Source organism: Mustela nigripes, chromosome 2 (genome assembly GCF_022355385.1).
Source record: "Mustela nigripes isolate SB6536 chromosome 2, MUSNIG.SB6536, whole genome shotgun sequence".
NCBI lineage: Eukaryota > Metazoa > Chordata > Mammalia > Carnivora > Mustelidae > Mustela > Mustela nigripes.
This window is the reverse complement of record NC_081558.1, coordinates 58853983-58867650: the sequence shown is the minus strand read 5'-3', so window position 1 is coordinate 58867650 and position 13668 is coordinate 58853983. Positions and strand designations below refer to the sequence as shown.

Sequence of the window (13668 nt, the reverse complement as noted above, 5' to 3'; positions counted from 1 at the left end):
ACACCCACAGCTTGCCTCTGCGCTTCTGGGTGAACGTGATCAAGAACCCGCAGTTCGTGTTCGACATCCACAAGAGCAGCATCACAGACGCCTGTTTGTCCGTGGTGGCCCAGACCTTCATGGACTCCTGCTCCACGTCGGAGCACAAGCTGGGCAAGGACTCGCCCTCCAACAAACTGCTCTACGCCAAGGACATCCCCAACTACAAGAGCTGGGTGGAGAGGTAGACAGCACCCGATGGGCAGGCGGGCGGGGGAGGGGCTGGGACCCCGCTCACCGCTCCCCTGCCGCCCTCGGCCCATCTGCTGCCCCAGCCCACCTGCTGCCCCGCCATAGGTACTATGCAGACATTGCTAAGATGCCCGCCATCAGCGACCAGGACATGAGCGCCTACCTGGCGGAGCAGTCGCGGCTGCACCTGAGCCAGTTCAACAGCATGAGCGCCTTACACGAGATCTACTCCTATATCACCAAGTACAAGGATGAGGTGAGCATGTGCGCTGGTTCTTGCCCGCCTGGCTCAGACCCCTACTGCCAGGCACAGGCCCTCTGACAAAGCCCCTGCAGCTACCCCGGCCCCTGCCCATGCCTCAGGCTGGCCAGGCACCTCCTGCTGTTCCCCCTCTGTACCCCGACTGTCATCCTTGCTCACTAGGGCAGGGAGGGAATGCTCTCGTGACTCCCTGCCAGTCCTGGGCTACACTAGCTCAGGGATCGTGCTTCTGGTCACTGTGGGGCGTGGGGGAGTGGACGGCTGTGTCTTTCCCATGTGGAGACTGTGGGTCAGGTAGTGACTGTGCCCTAAAGGCCCTGTTTGCAGGATTTATCGGCCTGGATGGCTGTCTCCAGGGCAGGGCAGTGGGCCTTTCCTTAAGTTTCAGCACCTTCCCCCATTGACTTGGAGTGAGGCTTCAGGAGGCCTCCTAGGCATCTGTACTGAGCTGGGGCTCCCTGAGTTGTCTGGGGAGGAAGGATGGACTTACAGGCTGGACTAGAGAGGACACAAAGGCCTAGAGCAGCAGGATGGGCCTGGCCAGTGCTAGGACCCTGAGGCCAGTGTGGGCTCTGTGGCAGGACCATAGAGGCCAGGATGCTGAATCAGCTGGCCCTGGGGGAGGAGTAGGGAAAGCTGAGGCAGGGTTCATCCCTTGGTATGCAGGCCTCAGGGAACTTGGGCTGTTCCCCAAGTGAGCTGGGCAGTTAGGGTTTGGAGCTGTGATTCGAGCCAGATAGCAGGGGACGAGAGGGAGGCAGGGACCAGCAGAGGCTGCAGCCATGCTGCTGAGCTGTGGGGTTCACGGGCTGGGTGTTGCCTCTCTGACTGGGTGTGGGCCCATCTCCAGACCTGTGGCTGAGTGACAGGAAGTAGGGCAGGCTGCAGGAGATACAGGTCTCGGGGGCGTCCAGCTATTCAAGTGTGAGGGGGCAGACTGGAGAGTGCAAGAGTTTCGGGCTCTGGGCCCAAGTGTGGGGTCGGCAGCTGAGAGAAAGAGGCACCTATGTAGGCGTGGAGGAGGCGGCCGCAGAGGTGAGTCCAGAGCCGGGAGGGGCAGGCAGAGCCTTGGGACTGAGAGCCAGGGACAGCCAACGTCCAATGGCCAAGTGCCGAGGAGGACGAGTGACCTGCAGGGTGGGGACTGAAGCCTGCCTTCTTGCGGCCCTCAAGGGGAACCGGGAGGAGCTAGCAGTGCTTTCTGAGAAGTCCTGTAAGGGGTGCAGAGAAACAGGTGGTGGGTTGCAGGACTTGGGGGCAGGGAGGTGGTGATGGGCTGTGTGCTGGAGGGCTGACAGCCAGCAGGACCCAGGAGCATGGGCAGAGGGTCCAGCAAGCGCTCAGCACCTCAGGTGGAGCTGGGGTGCAGAGCAGGCTGTGAGAGGTGTCCATGCCCCAGAAGGCCAGGCCCTGCTCAGACAGACCTGCACCAAGAGGGTCCAAGGGCTGGCTCTGATGAAAGCCCGGGTTGGGGGACAGGGTCGGCGTACTGACCTGGGGGACTCATTCTCCACACGGGGATCCTGGGAGTCCAGGCTCAACCCAGGACCCTCAGCGCGGTGCTGGCTCCAGAGTCCCTGCGGGTTGTGGCAGGGTGACTTGCTTCCTGGACAGCCCCCACCCTGAGATTCCGTGTACCCACCCCATGGGAGTAGGCAGCCCCGGCCAGGCCTGCTGACGCCCCGCCTCCCGCCGTAGATCCTGACAGCCCTGGAGAAGGACGAACAGGCGCGGCGGCAGCGGCTCCGGAGCAAGCTGGAGCAGGTGGTGGACACGATGGCCCTGAGCAGCTGAGACCCTTGGCCGTCACCGCCCAGCGGGAGTTGAGCAAGAGGGCCCGCATGGGTGGCCTCTGTCCAGCAGCCTGAGCTGGGAGGCCTTGGAGGCAGCCTCGCCCCCAACTGTGCCTATGCCAGGGCGCTCGGGGCCAGGCGTGTGGTCCAGCATCCTCCTGGCCCTCCACCTCCTCTTCCTGCCTGGCGAGGGCCCCGACTCTTCGTGGTGTGGGTGACAGTGCCTGCAGCACCTCCTGTGCCCAGAGCTGCTCACCACAGGGCGGGTGGGGGGAGCCCTGGTGTGACCAGGGACTTCTCAGGAGGAGAGGGTGACCACCAAGGACCTGGGGATATGGCTGGAGCCCTCTGGGAAGGGGGTAGCCGGCCTGGTCCATCTCCTCGAGGCTGTGCTGCTGAGGTCAGAAGGGCCAGGACGAGGGGCAAGGAGGGCCACCGCCGTTCCTGGCGTCCTGTGCGGAGTGGGAGGCCCGGGCCCCGGATGGCATCCCCGGGGGGAGGCCGAATGCCCGGGGCCCGGCCAAGGGGAGCTGAAGTCGTCCCCCTGCCGCCGCCCACCTGCTGCGTCTGGCACCCCCAACGCTTGCTGCTGCACCACCGCCACCGTCCTCCCAATTCACCGCGTGCTCTCTGCGGCCGCGGCCGAGGCCGGAGCGCCACGTCAACCTCGCCCAGACAGGCCCCAGCTCCCTCCTATGGAGGGGCTGCAGAACGGCTCGCTCAGCGCCCCCGCATGACTTCCAGAAGGACTCGGTGACTCCTCTCCTGTCCTCAGGGCTGTGCCTCTGGGAGCCACTGGGGCCTGGGGCTCTGGGCCATGAGCGCACGTTCCCATTATTTATTCCCCCGCAACGCCGCTCCTGGCACCAGCCCCTGGGTGGGCTGTGTTCTCCCCGGCCGCGTGGGGCTTGGGAGCAGCCCCCTGCCACCCTTCTCCCTCATACCCCTCTGTGTCCCCTGCTCTCCATGCCCACCTTCAGCGGCTTCCAGTCCAGCAGCTCTGCAGTGCCCCTCACAGGCGGCGGGACATCTGGGGGACTTGTTTTGGGTTTTTTTTTTAGGGGAACTCTCTGGGTGGGCACTCGGGGCTGTGGCAGGGCCCCTGGGAGGAGGACACAGTGACCAGAGGGCCAGGAGGTCCGCTCTGCCCATCCGGCCCTCAGTGAGCAAGAAAAAACACATTTTTAATTAAAAGAACTCTGTACATATATATATATACACACACATATATATATATGTGGCTCTAGCCTCAGTTTCCAGCCCCAGTGGGGTCCTGTACAGTTAACTGGAGGAGGAGAAATTTTACGAAGTAGAATAAGGAAGTTGAGGCAGTGGGAAAGCAATACCAAATGGTCGTGGAAGTGGCCAGGGCCTCCCTGAGTGGCGTGCCCCCAAGGCCTCTGGTCACCCGACCTGCGGGCCACCCTGTTTTCATTGTGACGTACAGAGGAGAGAACTCGCCGGCCCCTCGAGCTTCCAGGGCGCGGGGCCGTGGATTCCTGCATGACCGTGCTAGCGTTTAGTCTGACTTGAACTTTTTAAAACTGCAAGTGTTGAATACTAGAGGTTGTTAGACCCCTTTTTTTATGTTTTTTTTAATTAATCAGTCACTTGTGAGCGCAAACAAGCGGCCCGGCCCCTTTTCATGTTCACTTTTTTGACGGTACTCAAGATTCCCATGGACTTTAAGGGACAGCTAACTGTGGCCAGCCCTGCGCCCACGGGCTGCCCGTCTTGGGGTCCCCCCTCCTAAGCAGCGTGAGCCACACCCTGGAGATCAGGTCAAGGGTTGCTTCCTTCCGTGGGGGAGCTCCATGAAGGCTGAGCACTCCTGGTGCAGGAAGCTGCTGGAACAGGCCAGACAGGGGGTCCCAACGGGCACCGTGCAGGGCTTGGGCCTCCTGCTGCAGTGTGTGCCCTGCTGGAGCTCAGGCCAGCCCCCTGCCCCAGCGCAGCCCCTGTGGACTCATTCCTCGGGCAGCCAAGTTGAGGCTGGTCTGGCTGGAGATCTGGCTGTCTTTTGGTAGCCACTCGCCTTGGCCTAGATTGTCGTCCCCCAGTACACTCCTGCCTCCCCTCTGATGTCGCCTGGCAGTGCCTGGGGCCAAGCCTCCGTTCCCCTCCCCCCCAGAAAGTCTTCCCAGGGTGCCGGCTTCTTTGCGAAACCCCCGTTCTTCCACTTCCATGAGGGTCAGGCTGGGGCTCCTCAGCCCCTGTGTCCCTCTGTTCAGAATCCAGTTCTGGCCCCTTCCTCTGCCCTCCCTGGTCCCCACAGAGCCAAGCCTCCTGTGCCTGCCTCTGTGAGGCAACAGGTTCAAGGGTGGGGCCTTCCCTGTGCCCTTGTCACCTGGACGGTGGGCAGGCAGGGCAGTGGTAGCAGAGGGAGGCCAAGCACTTTAGCAGGACCTGTTTACATGCGAGCCCATGGAGCTGGTCCCCAGCCTGCCTCACCCCTGCAGCAGGTTCTTTGCTGGCCTTCCTGCTGGTACATGCTGTTAGGCCCTGCCTCTTCCTCATCACTACTTCCCAAGACCCTCCCAACTCTGTAGCACCCTGCCGGCACCTCTGCACATCCCTCTGGCAGGGGCTCTCACTCCAGGCACTGGCACGGGGGCCTGGCAGGGGCCTGGAATTGAAGCCCTGCTCTGTGCAACGAGGGTGGGCTCCCTTGCCTGGAAGGCCCCTCTGCTGCCCCAGGGCTCGGGGGATCCAGGCCTCAGTGTGGGAAGCAAGGGCTCCCAGCCTGTCCCAGACACTGCTGCTGTTGCCTGCTGTAGGCCACGCCTCTCCACCCCCCTGCCTGGCCTTCCCTGTGCTTCCCTGCCCTTCCCCAATCCGCAGGGTCTCAGGAGTGCCCCCCAGACGACTCACACCTCGGTCTGGGAGCCTGGTCTCTCCATATACCTCGAGCTTGTCCTGTACTCCCCAACCCAGGGCCTGAGGGGCCGGGACTGGGGGCTGGGGAAGAGGGACCGGGGGGGCCCAGACGGATGGCCCCAAACCTCCCTCCTGCCCTCCCTAGTTTGGCCTTGCTCAGAGTACCCACACCCCGGTTCCCCAGTTCTGGATCTGATGGCTCACGTCGTTGGTGCTACACAAGCTAGAATAGATATATTTAGAGAGAAAGAAAGATATTTTTAAGACGAAGCCCACAATTAGCTGTCCTTTAACACCACAGAGACCCCACCCAAAAGAAGAGTGATCACTTGGCGGGCCGGAGCTGCCTGCCCAGCTATCGCGGTCCTGCAGGAGCAGCGCGGCTGGCGGGCGGTCGCCCGCCGATTGTGTAAATATACGGCTATTTCCTATTTTACTGTTCTTCAGATTTAGTACTTGTAAATACACGCACACACATTAAGGAGAGATTAAACATTTTTGCTAAACCTCTTGGCTCCAAGTGTTGGTTGCTGGGAGCGCTCGGGGGCTGGGCCTGTGGCCCAGCAGGTGTACCCCACGCTCCAGCCTTGTTGCCTGCGTGGCACCAGGCCCCTTGCCTGCTGGGCTGGGTGCCTGATGGCCCCCAGTGGAGTTCACACCAGCACGGCCCCATCACTCCAGAACTGCCCGCAAGAGGAGGCTCTTGGCCCCCACCAACTTGCCCCAGCCTGGGTATCTGGGGACCTCGGATGCACCCTGGAGCCACCAGCGAGATGGAAGGTCACTGAGGCCTCAGCCCCTTGGGGACCCCACTCACGACTTCCCAGAGTTTCTCCCGGTGCTTCTTCTGGGCAGCCGACTTAGGAACACCTGGCTTGGAGCTCTGGTTCCTGGGGGGCCTTGCCGAGATGCAGACTCTGCTCCAGAAAGCCTGGAGGGGCCCAGCCGCCCCGGGGATTCCAGGCCTCCTTGAACAGGGAGGGCTGGGAGCCCCATTGACCAGACTCTCAGCCAGGAGCTTTCTTCATGTTGGGAACCCTGCAGCTGAGGAACCCAGTAGGGAATGTTGGCCTCTGCAGCATAGATACACTCTTCCATCCCATGAGGACTTGGGCCAGTATTTTTTTTTTTTAAGATTTTATTTATTTGACAGAGAGAGACACAGTGAGAGAGGGAACACAAGCAGGGGGAGTGGGAGAGGGAGAAGCAGGCTTCTCACTGAGCAAGAAGGCCCATGTGGGGCTTGATCTGAGGACCCCGAGATCATGACCTGAGCTGAAGGCAGAGGCTTAAAGACTGAGCCACCCAGGCCCCCTGGGCTAGTACTTTTCTGATGAAAACCATGTGGGTGCAACCTCTGCAGGTGTGTGGCTCTGCCCAGCGGCCCTGTCTCAAGGCCCATCCCCTCCAGGGCCCAACAGGGATGGCTGTTGCTGACCCAGAGGGTAGGTATGGGGGGTCAGCAGTGGTGATTTTGGAAGCAGCAGGCCTGTCTCTGGGTGGGATAGGTGGGACATGTCCCCAAAGGACATTCCTGTGGATGGAGGACTTGTAACCCAGCTGCTGTCCGAGCATGGCTGGTGGACAGACTGGTTTGGACCTCTGTGGGTTAGGGCTTCTTACCTCAACAGATGGGGACTTGGGGGGCACACAGGTACTGCCCAAAGCCACACAGTGAGAAGTGACAGAGCTGGAGCAAAATCAGGCCACAGCCTATCAGGAGGGAATTTCCCAGAGAGCCCTAGCAGCTATCTCCGCCCGCCTTCCTGCACTGTCTTTCCTTTCTGAGGGCTCTGACAGTGGTCCATAAATCATAATCAATACCTCCTGCTCCAAAATGGGCCCATCCTGACAGCCGGGCTGCAGGCATTGAGCTCAGCGCCAGGCTCAATTACTAAAGAGAAATCAGTGTAATCACCATGAAATTGCATCGGAAACAAATTTAGCAAATGCGTCCTGTTCGGGGTGTGACGTGGCCTGTTCTCATGGCTCAGTCCCCTCCAGCTTTCCGGCACAATCAGCCCTGCCTCAATTACCCTCGTTAGGCTGCCGGGGGCTCCAGCCCCACGAGCCCGAAAGCAAGCGATGGCCTCTGAGTCGCAATCAGCGCTCACTGCACTGTGATCACGCGTAATTACACAGCGAGCATGGTGCAGGGGGCGGTGTTGGGGGGAGACAGGCGCCTTCTGATTGCTGCACACATTGGCTCATCCAGGGTATTAAAATCATCAGCTATTAATACCAGGGTTTATGGGGTGCACTGAGCAGGGCATGTCGGTGGGGCTGTGGACGGCAGAGGGGCGAAGCTCTGGTTTGCACTTGGGCAGCCACGAGGCTAGAGAATCAGAAGCTGGAAGAGCTAGAGTCCACGTGGGAGGCTCCTGCAGATGTCCCCGAGGGGCCTTGGGCCCTCTGTGCCCCTTTGGGGCCTTCCTGCACACCCAGGAGCATGTCAGATGGTGCTGCTTCATGAGGCATGGGTGGCCTTTCTGAAAATGGGCTGGGTGAGGTCATGTGGCTCATCATGGTCACTGGATGGTCAGTGGGATGGCTTGGGACACTTCTAGGTTGGGCATCTAGTTGTTCTGCAGGGAGGATTCTGGAGAGCAGGACCTCTAGCCAGCCTGCATTGCACAAAGGGCTTGAGCACAAAACAACCTCAAACTGGGCATTCGGGAGACAGCCCAGACTATAGTGACCAATAGACGCTGCTAGCATTGTAGCCACATCTGAGAGCTGAGGACCTGGGGACAAAGAGAGAGATCAATTACTTGCCCCCAAACGTGGAGCTGTCAGTGCCAGAGCCAGGATTCAAACTCAGACTATCAATTTACTTGGGGTCTTATTATTTAGCTGGAGAAATCAACTTTCCAGCCATCATTGCTGCTTCCAGCTGAAAACCACTTGGACAAATAACCCAGCACATCTTTCTTCCATTATAAAGAACTTAACCTAACTTAACCTAACTTAACTAACTTAACTTAACCTAAACTTAACCTAACCTAAACTGGCTTTAGCCATGAAAGGAACTGGTTGGCTCATGTAATAGAAAACTCCAAGGGTGTGTCTTGCTGGTTTCAGGCACAGCTGGATCCAGGAGCTCCATGAGGGCTTGAGGAATCTGTCTTCTTCTCTGTCATCTGTATGGGTTCATTCTTAGGCAGGCTCTTTCCAAGTGGGAGGCACCAATAGCTGCCCAGCAGCTGTAGACTTACCAACCCAGCAACACAGTGGAAAGAAAACACCTTTGGTCAGCACATGTTCGGGTAGGGATTTCATTAGCCAACTTCAGCACACTTGTCTCTATTTTAACCAATCATTCTGACCTAAAGGACGAGGTGCTCTGATTGGCCAGACTCAGATCCTATTTCCATTTTGCACCTCAGGGGTTTGCAAACTGTAGAGACCTGGGCATTCGAGGAGAAGGGAGTCTCGTGGAGTTTGTAAGTTCTGGCCCTGTCTGTGTGCAGGACCCCCGAGGCGATGCATAGTCAGAAGTGCCTTGGGCATCTCTGTGATTATACAGCTGCTTCCCCGGGGGCCCATAATTAATTGCTGACTGCCCACTTGAAATGCACTTAAAATACCTGAGTCCTGCCTGCCCCCCAGCTTCTGCTGCCCACGTGACCTTGGTTGAGGGGGATATCTGGCCGGAGGCTGCCCAGGATACCAGGGAACCCTGCCAGGTGATGGGTGGGGCCAGGCACCGAGGTGGGTAATAGGGAGGCAGTTACATGTCTTTGACCATGAGGGGTGATCAACCCCAAGCACACATTGCATGATAATACGTTCTAGTCCCTAGCTCAGAAATATTTTCACAAGAGGGCTGGAGTGGGGACCCGCCCCCCCCAGGGCTGGGGATGGGGTTGGCTAGAGCTTCCGGGACTACTCTGGCCTGAGTGATGTCATTCTCCTCCACGCCCACCGACCCCCTCCCACCCCAGTCTTCCCCCCACTCACCCATACACACACCCCTTATGGATCCATCCCTGCCCCCCAATCCTACCCACCTACCAGACTACCCCACTGACACCATCCTTCTCCCTCCACCCACTTCCACTGGCAATCCAGCCCTCCTTTTTCTTCAGCTGTGTGATGTTGAAGCAGGAACTTAGAATGAGACTGAGCCTCTGAGTGTCAGAGGCTTTGGAGAAATGGAAACTCTAGAGCTGTGCTGGCAGGAATGGAAGGTGGTACAGCCATGGTGGAGAATGTTCTGGAGAGTCCTTAAAAGGTTAAACATAAGCTTCCACAGAATCCAGCTGTTCCACTTCTGGGCAGATATGCAGACGAACTGAAAGCAGGGACTTGAAAAGGTATTTGCACAACCACTCACAATCGCCAGAAGGGGAAGCCGCCCAGATGGCCGTCAGCATACTCTGTCATTGCCGTCAGGTGAGGGACCTCGAGTCGTCAGGCGCACAGACACAGGAGATGGCGTGGTGGCCACCAGGGGCGGCGGGAGGGGACACAGGAATTGTTCGATTGGGGCAGAGTTTCTGCCTGGGGAGATGAAAACATCCTGGAGATAGACGGTGGGGACAGTGGCACTGCAGTGTGAATGTACTTGGTACCACTGAAGTATGCCCCTCACATGGTTATGGTAAACTTTGTTATGTCTGTTTGTACCCATTAAAAATAATAGAAAATTATTTATTTATTTATTTATTATTTATCAGAAAGAGAGCACACAAGCAGGGGAACGGTAGGCAGAGGGAGAAGCAGATCCCGCTGAGGAGGAAGCCCACTGTGGGACCCGAGTCTACCACCCAAGCCGAAGGCTGATGCTTAACAACTTAGCCACCCAGGCGCCCTTATAGAAAACAATTTTTAAAAAAGAATCTGAGCTTTACTGTGTGCTAGGAGGGCCACAGACCATTCCGGAACTGGAGAACTCTGTCTCCGGGGCTTGGTGGTCCCATCTGCTCCCTCAGTGGCAGTGCTGGTGGCCTCACACCTCTGTCCTCATCGGACTGCCCTCTGGACACCTCCCCCTGGGACGGAACCTCTCACCTCCCCACAGATGTCCCTAGCCTGCCTTACCTCCTGCTTCCCACTTCCTCTGCCCCTGGTTCCTGGCCAGCAGTGCACTGCCATCTGTGGGCAGGTCTGCCCCACTGAGCCAGGGCAGCTCCGAAGCCTCCAGCCTAGCCCTGCCCAGACAAAACACCAGCCCCTGGCAGTTAGATCCTGTGTCTCTGGGCCCCGCAGGCCAGCACTGGAACTCGGCCAGTTCCTCCAGCCCCAGTATCCATGTCCTCACAGGCAGGTAAAGCCTTTCCAAGGCCAGCTTTCAAAACCTCTCTCCTCTTGGTTCGTGAGCCTTTCTTTGCTTTGATAATAGATGAAGAGAGGGGTGCCCAGTGGCTCAGTGGGTTAAGCATCTACCTCTTGGTTTCGGCTCAGGTCACGACCTAAGGGTTATGAGACAGAGCCCCAGAGCCCCATGTCGGGCTCTGCCCTCAGTGGGGAGCCTGCTTGGGAGTCTCTGTGAGCCCCTCCTGCTCATGCTTGCTCTCGCTCTCTGAAATAAATAGATAAATGTTAAAAAAAAAATACACATTTTTTCTTTATATAACCATCGTGTCATTATCACACTAACAAAATTAGTGTTTGCGTATTCAAATTTCCTCAATTGTCTCAAAGCCGCATCTTCACAGATGGTTTGTTTGAATGAGGACCCCCAGGAACCCACTCGCTTTCACATCCCCTTCGGCTCCCACGACAGGTGCTCCGTTTGTCTTTAACCCATTTCTTGGGGAGAATCGGAACCTCTGAGGCAGTGTGCGTGTGGGGCGGGTGTGCCACACACTCTGGCCCCCTGTGGCCGTAAAACAGTTCTTGATCTGGAAGCTTGACGGCTCAGGGTTGGGGTTCCATGCCAGCAGGACCCCTCACTTCCCTGCCAGGAGTGCACAGGACCCTGACATTGAACAGGAGCCCAGCCTCAGCCTGCCCTTTCCTGTCATGGCCCCAGGTGTCCCACTGCCTCAGGGTCTCCCTTCATCTTGGCTGTGTACTCAGTCCTTCCACCCACCTACCTGGAGTGTTTTTTTTTTTTTTTCTTTTTTAAGACTTTTTTGCTTTATTTGAAAGAGAGAGCACAAGAGAGCATGAGCGGGAGGAGGGCTAGGTAGAGGCAGAGGGAGAAGCAGACTCCCCACTGAGCAGAGAGCCTTAAGTGGGACTCCATCCCAGGACCCTGAGATCATGACCTGAGCCAAAGGCAGACACGTAACCCAGTGAGCCACCCAGGCGCCCCTGGAAATTTTCTAATTTTCTTTAAATACACTCTTCCTATTTTAGCTTGAAGAAGTTATGGAAAGCAAAACTTGACGGCACTATCCCAAGTGGATGACCAAGATCACTTGCCATTAGGTAGAAGGTGACTATAAAAATAATACAATGAAAGTAAAAATAATATGACCTTCTGGAGCAGTAGCTGTCCACATGAAGTCCTGTCTGAGAAGCTAGGAAGTGCAGGCCAGGGCTCCTGCAGGCACAGATGTGGCTCTCAGACCCTCTGGGACCATGCCCTGCCCCAGCCCATCAAGAAGCCTGAGAATTCTGCTTCCAGGGTCCCTGGCCAGCTGCCCTGGATGGAGCTGGGGTAGGAGCAGGGAAGTCCACCAGCAGCCCAGCACTCCCACCCACTATCCTCTAGCCAGGTGATTCTGCCTCCTATGCCCTTTGCCTCGCCCCTTGTGTAAGGTTCCCTCTCTGGCCCTGTTCCTTGTCTGACGGAATGTCACCTGGGAGGACACTCACAGGGCAGGTCTTCCCTGCCCAGAACTGTCACACAGCACCTAAGTTGCCCATCCCACACTGTTTAGATGCCCAGCCTTAGCAGACCTGCAGGCTGGCCTGGTGCCGGGGTGTCCCTCCTCATTCAGTGCCCCCACTCAGCAGCCCGAGAGAGCTTTTCCTCCTTCCTTCCTGTGGTTTCCATGTCCCCCTGCTGCCGGAAGCACCCCCCCCTCCCGGGACACAGAGCATGCCCACCCAGGGTGTCTGCTCCTGAGTTAGATGATAGCTCCCAGGGGGCCTGGTCTCTCTGACATTACACAGCCAGGTGTGTGGCATTCCTGTCATTCTTTGCATATTCTCAGGGCCTGAAACAACAGAGGGGAGAACACAGAAGCCCTGTTGTGTTTCCACCAGGCAAGAGAGCCAGAAAGGCCACTCTTTTTTTGCTGGAACAAATGATCTACAAACAGGTTTTAAGGCACAAATTCCTTGTTAAATGATCAGTCTACAAGGGGGAAGAGGCCTTCCTGGCCTGGAATCCAGGGTCTGGCACTTGGCGCCATGCGATCAGGGTGGCCTCAAATTCTTCATCTGTGCAATGGGAGAACAGCTCCAGTGGGCCCTGCCAGGGTGGGTGGCAGGACTGTATCAGAAGGCTTGTGGAAGAGTCACAGGGAGTGTGCTGGAGATACACACAGGCATGTCTTCACAGCCTGGAAACCTCCTTATCCCAGAACAAAGGAATCTTGCATTATGTGTGGCAGCAGCTTCCACTTACCGCACAAGGCCATCATGAGGCAATGGGCATTGGGGAGGGTCATTCCAATGCCCCTTCAGCTGCCTTGCGGGCCACAAGCTAAGTTGTGATGCAGAGAGGACTCAGTCACTCCTACCACCATGGGCAGAGCTAGAAGAAGGGAAGTGAGGAGTCAGGAAGAAAAAGCTGCTGAGGTGGGGTGGGGGAGCAGAGTAGCATCCAGAGTCTTGGCAAGGGAGAAGCTCATGTCCAAAAGCTGAGGCATTCATTGAGGACTGAGGCTGAAAAGCCAAGGTGAGTGGGAGCAAGGCTGCTGCCCACACAACCAGAGAGAATTGCATACACTGTATCTATGCTAATGTTGCTCATGGAGTTGTGCAGTGCACAACCTGCACAACTGCCCAAGGTGGTTCTGCATGGGCGAAGCACTTTCACTGGAGCGTGGCAGAAGTACTGACTTCCCTTCCCTAGTGTCAGGAAGCCCTATAAGCTCTGCCTTAGACCCCAGTGCCATCTTGGGATGAAGGAAGAAAAGGGAGGAAGAGCCCTGTTAGGAAGGTGAACTGTGACCTGGATTTAACATTTTTCCAAAAGAGACTGTATTAAAATAAAAGAGATCGTTTAAATATCACTAAATTGAGTTGTTATTTGTTTGTTTTTTTCCTGCTTCCCAATAGGGTGGAAGCTTGGGATCAAGATTAGATAAGCTACAGACAATTAAGAAGATGCATTAACAAAAATACCTGAGCAGAGCTGTGCACACAACCCTAGAGACCACGCCAGGCTAACATGCAGAGTGGAGACCTGCGGCCTTTGCCCACTGCCTCCAGTCCTTAGTCCCCATCCTAGTACAGATACAGGAGTGGGACTGGCCACACCTTCTGGCTGACACATGACACCTATCAGCCAATCAGGGCACCTTTTTCCTCTGGTCAGGCTTAGCCTATCACCTGAGCAGGGACCATTCCTCCCTCCCCTCTCCCCCCCAAACTGTTGAAAAG

At 57.1% G+C, this 13668-nt stretch overlaps 1 protein-coding gene across 1 annotated transcript in view; it reads left to right on the top strand.

Moving 5' to 3' along the window:
• The window catches only part of PLXNA1 (plexin A1), a 49545-nt gene extending 43876 nt beyond the window's left edge, over positions 1 to 5669 (top strand). Inside the window, exons 30-32 of the mRNA XM_059390460.1 lie at positions 11 to 223; positions 337 to 487; positions 2192 to 5669. Coding sequence (XP_059246443.1) covers positions 11 to 223; positions 337 to 487; positions 2192 to 2287 — 460 coding nt within the window. The 3' untranslated portion in view covers positions 2288 to 5669. The remainder of the gene's footprint in view (positions 1 to 10; positions 224 to 336; positions 488 to 2191) is intronic.
• Positions 5670 to 13668: the final 7999 nt, after the last annotated feature.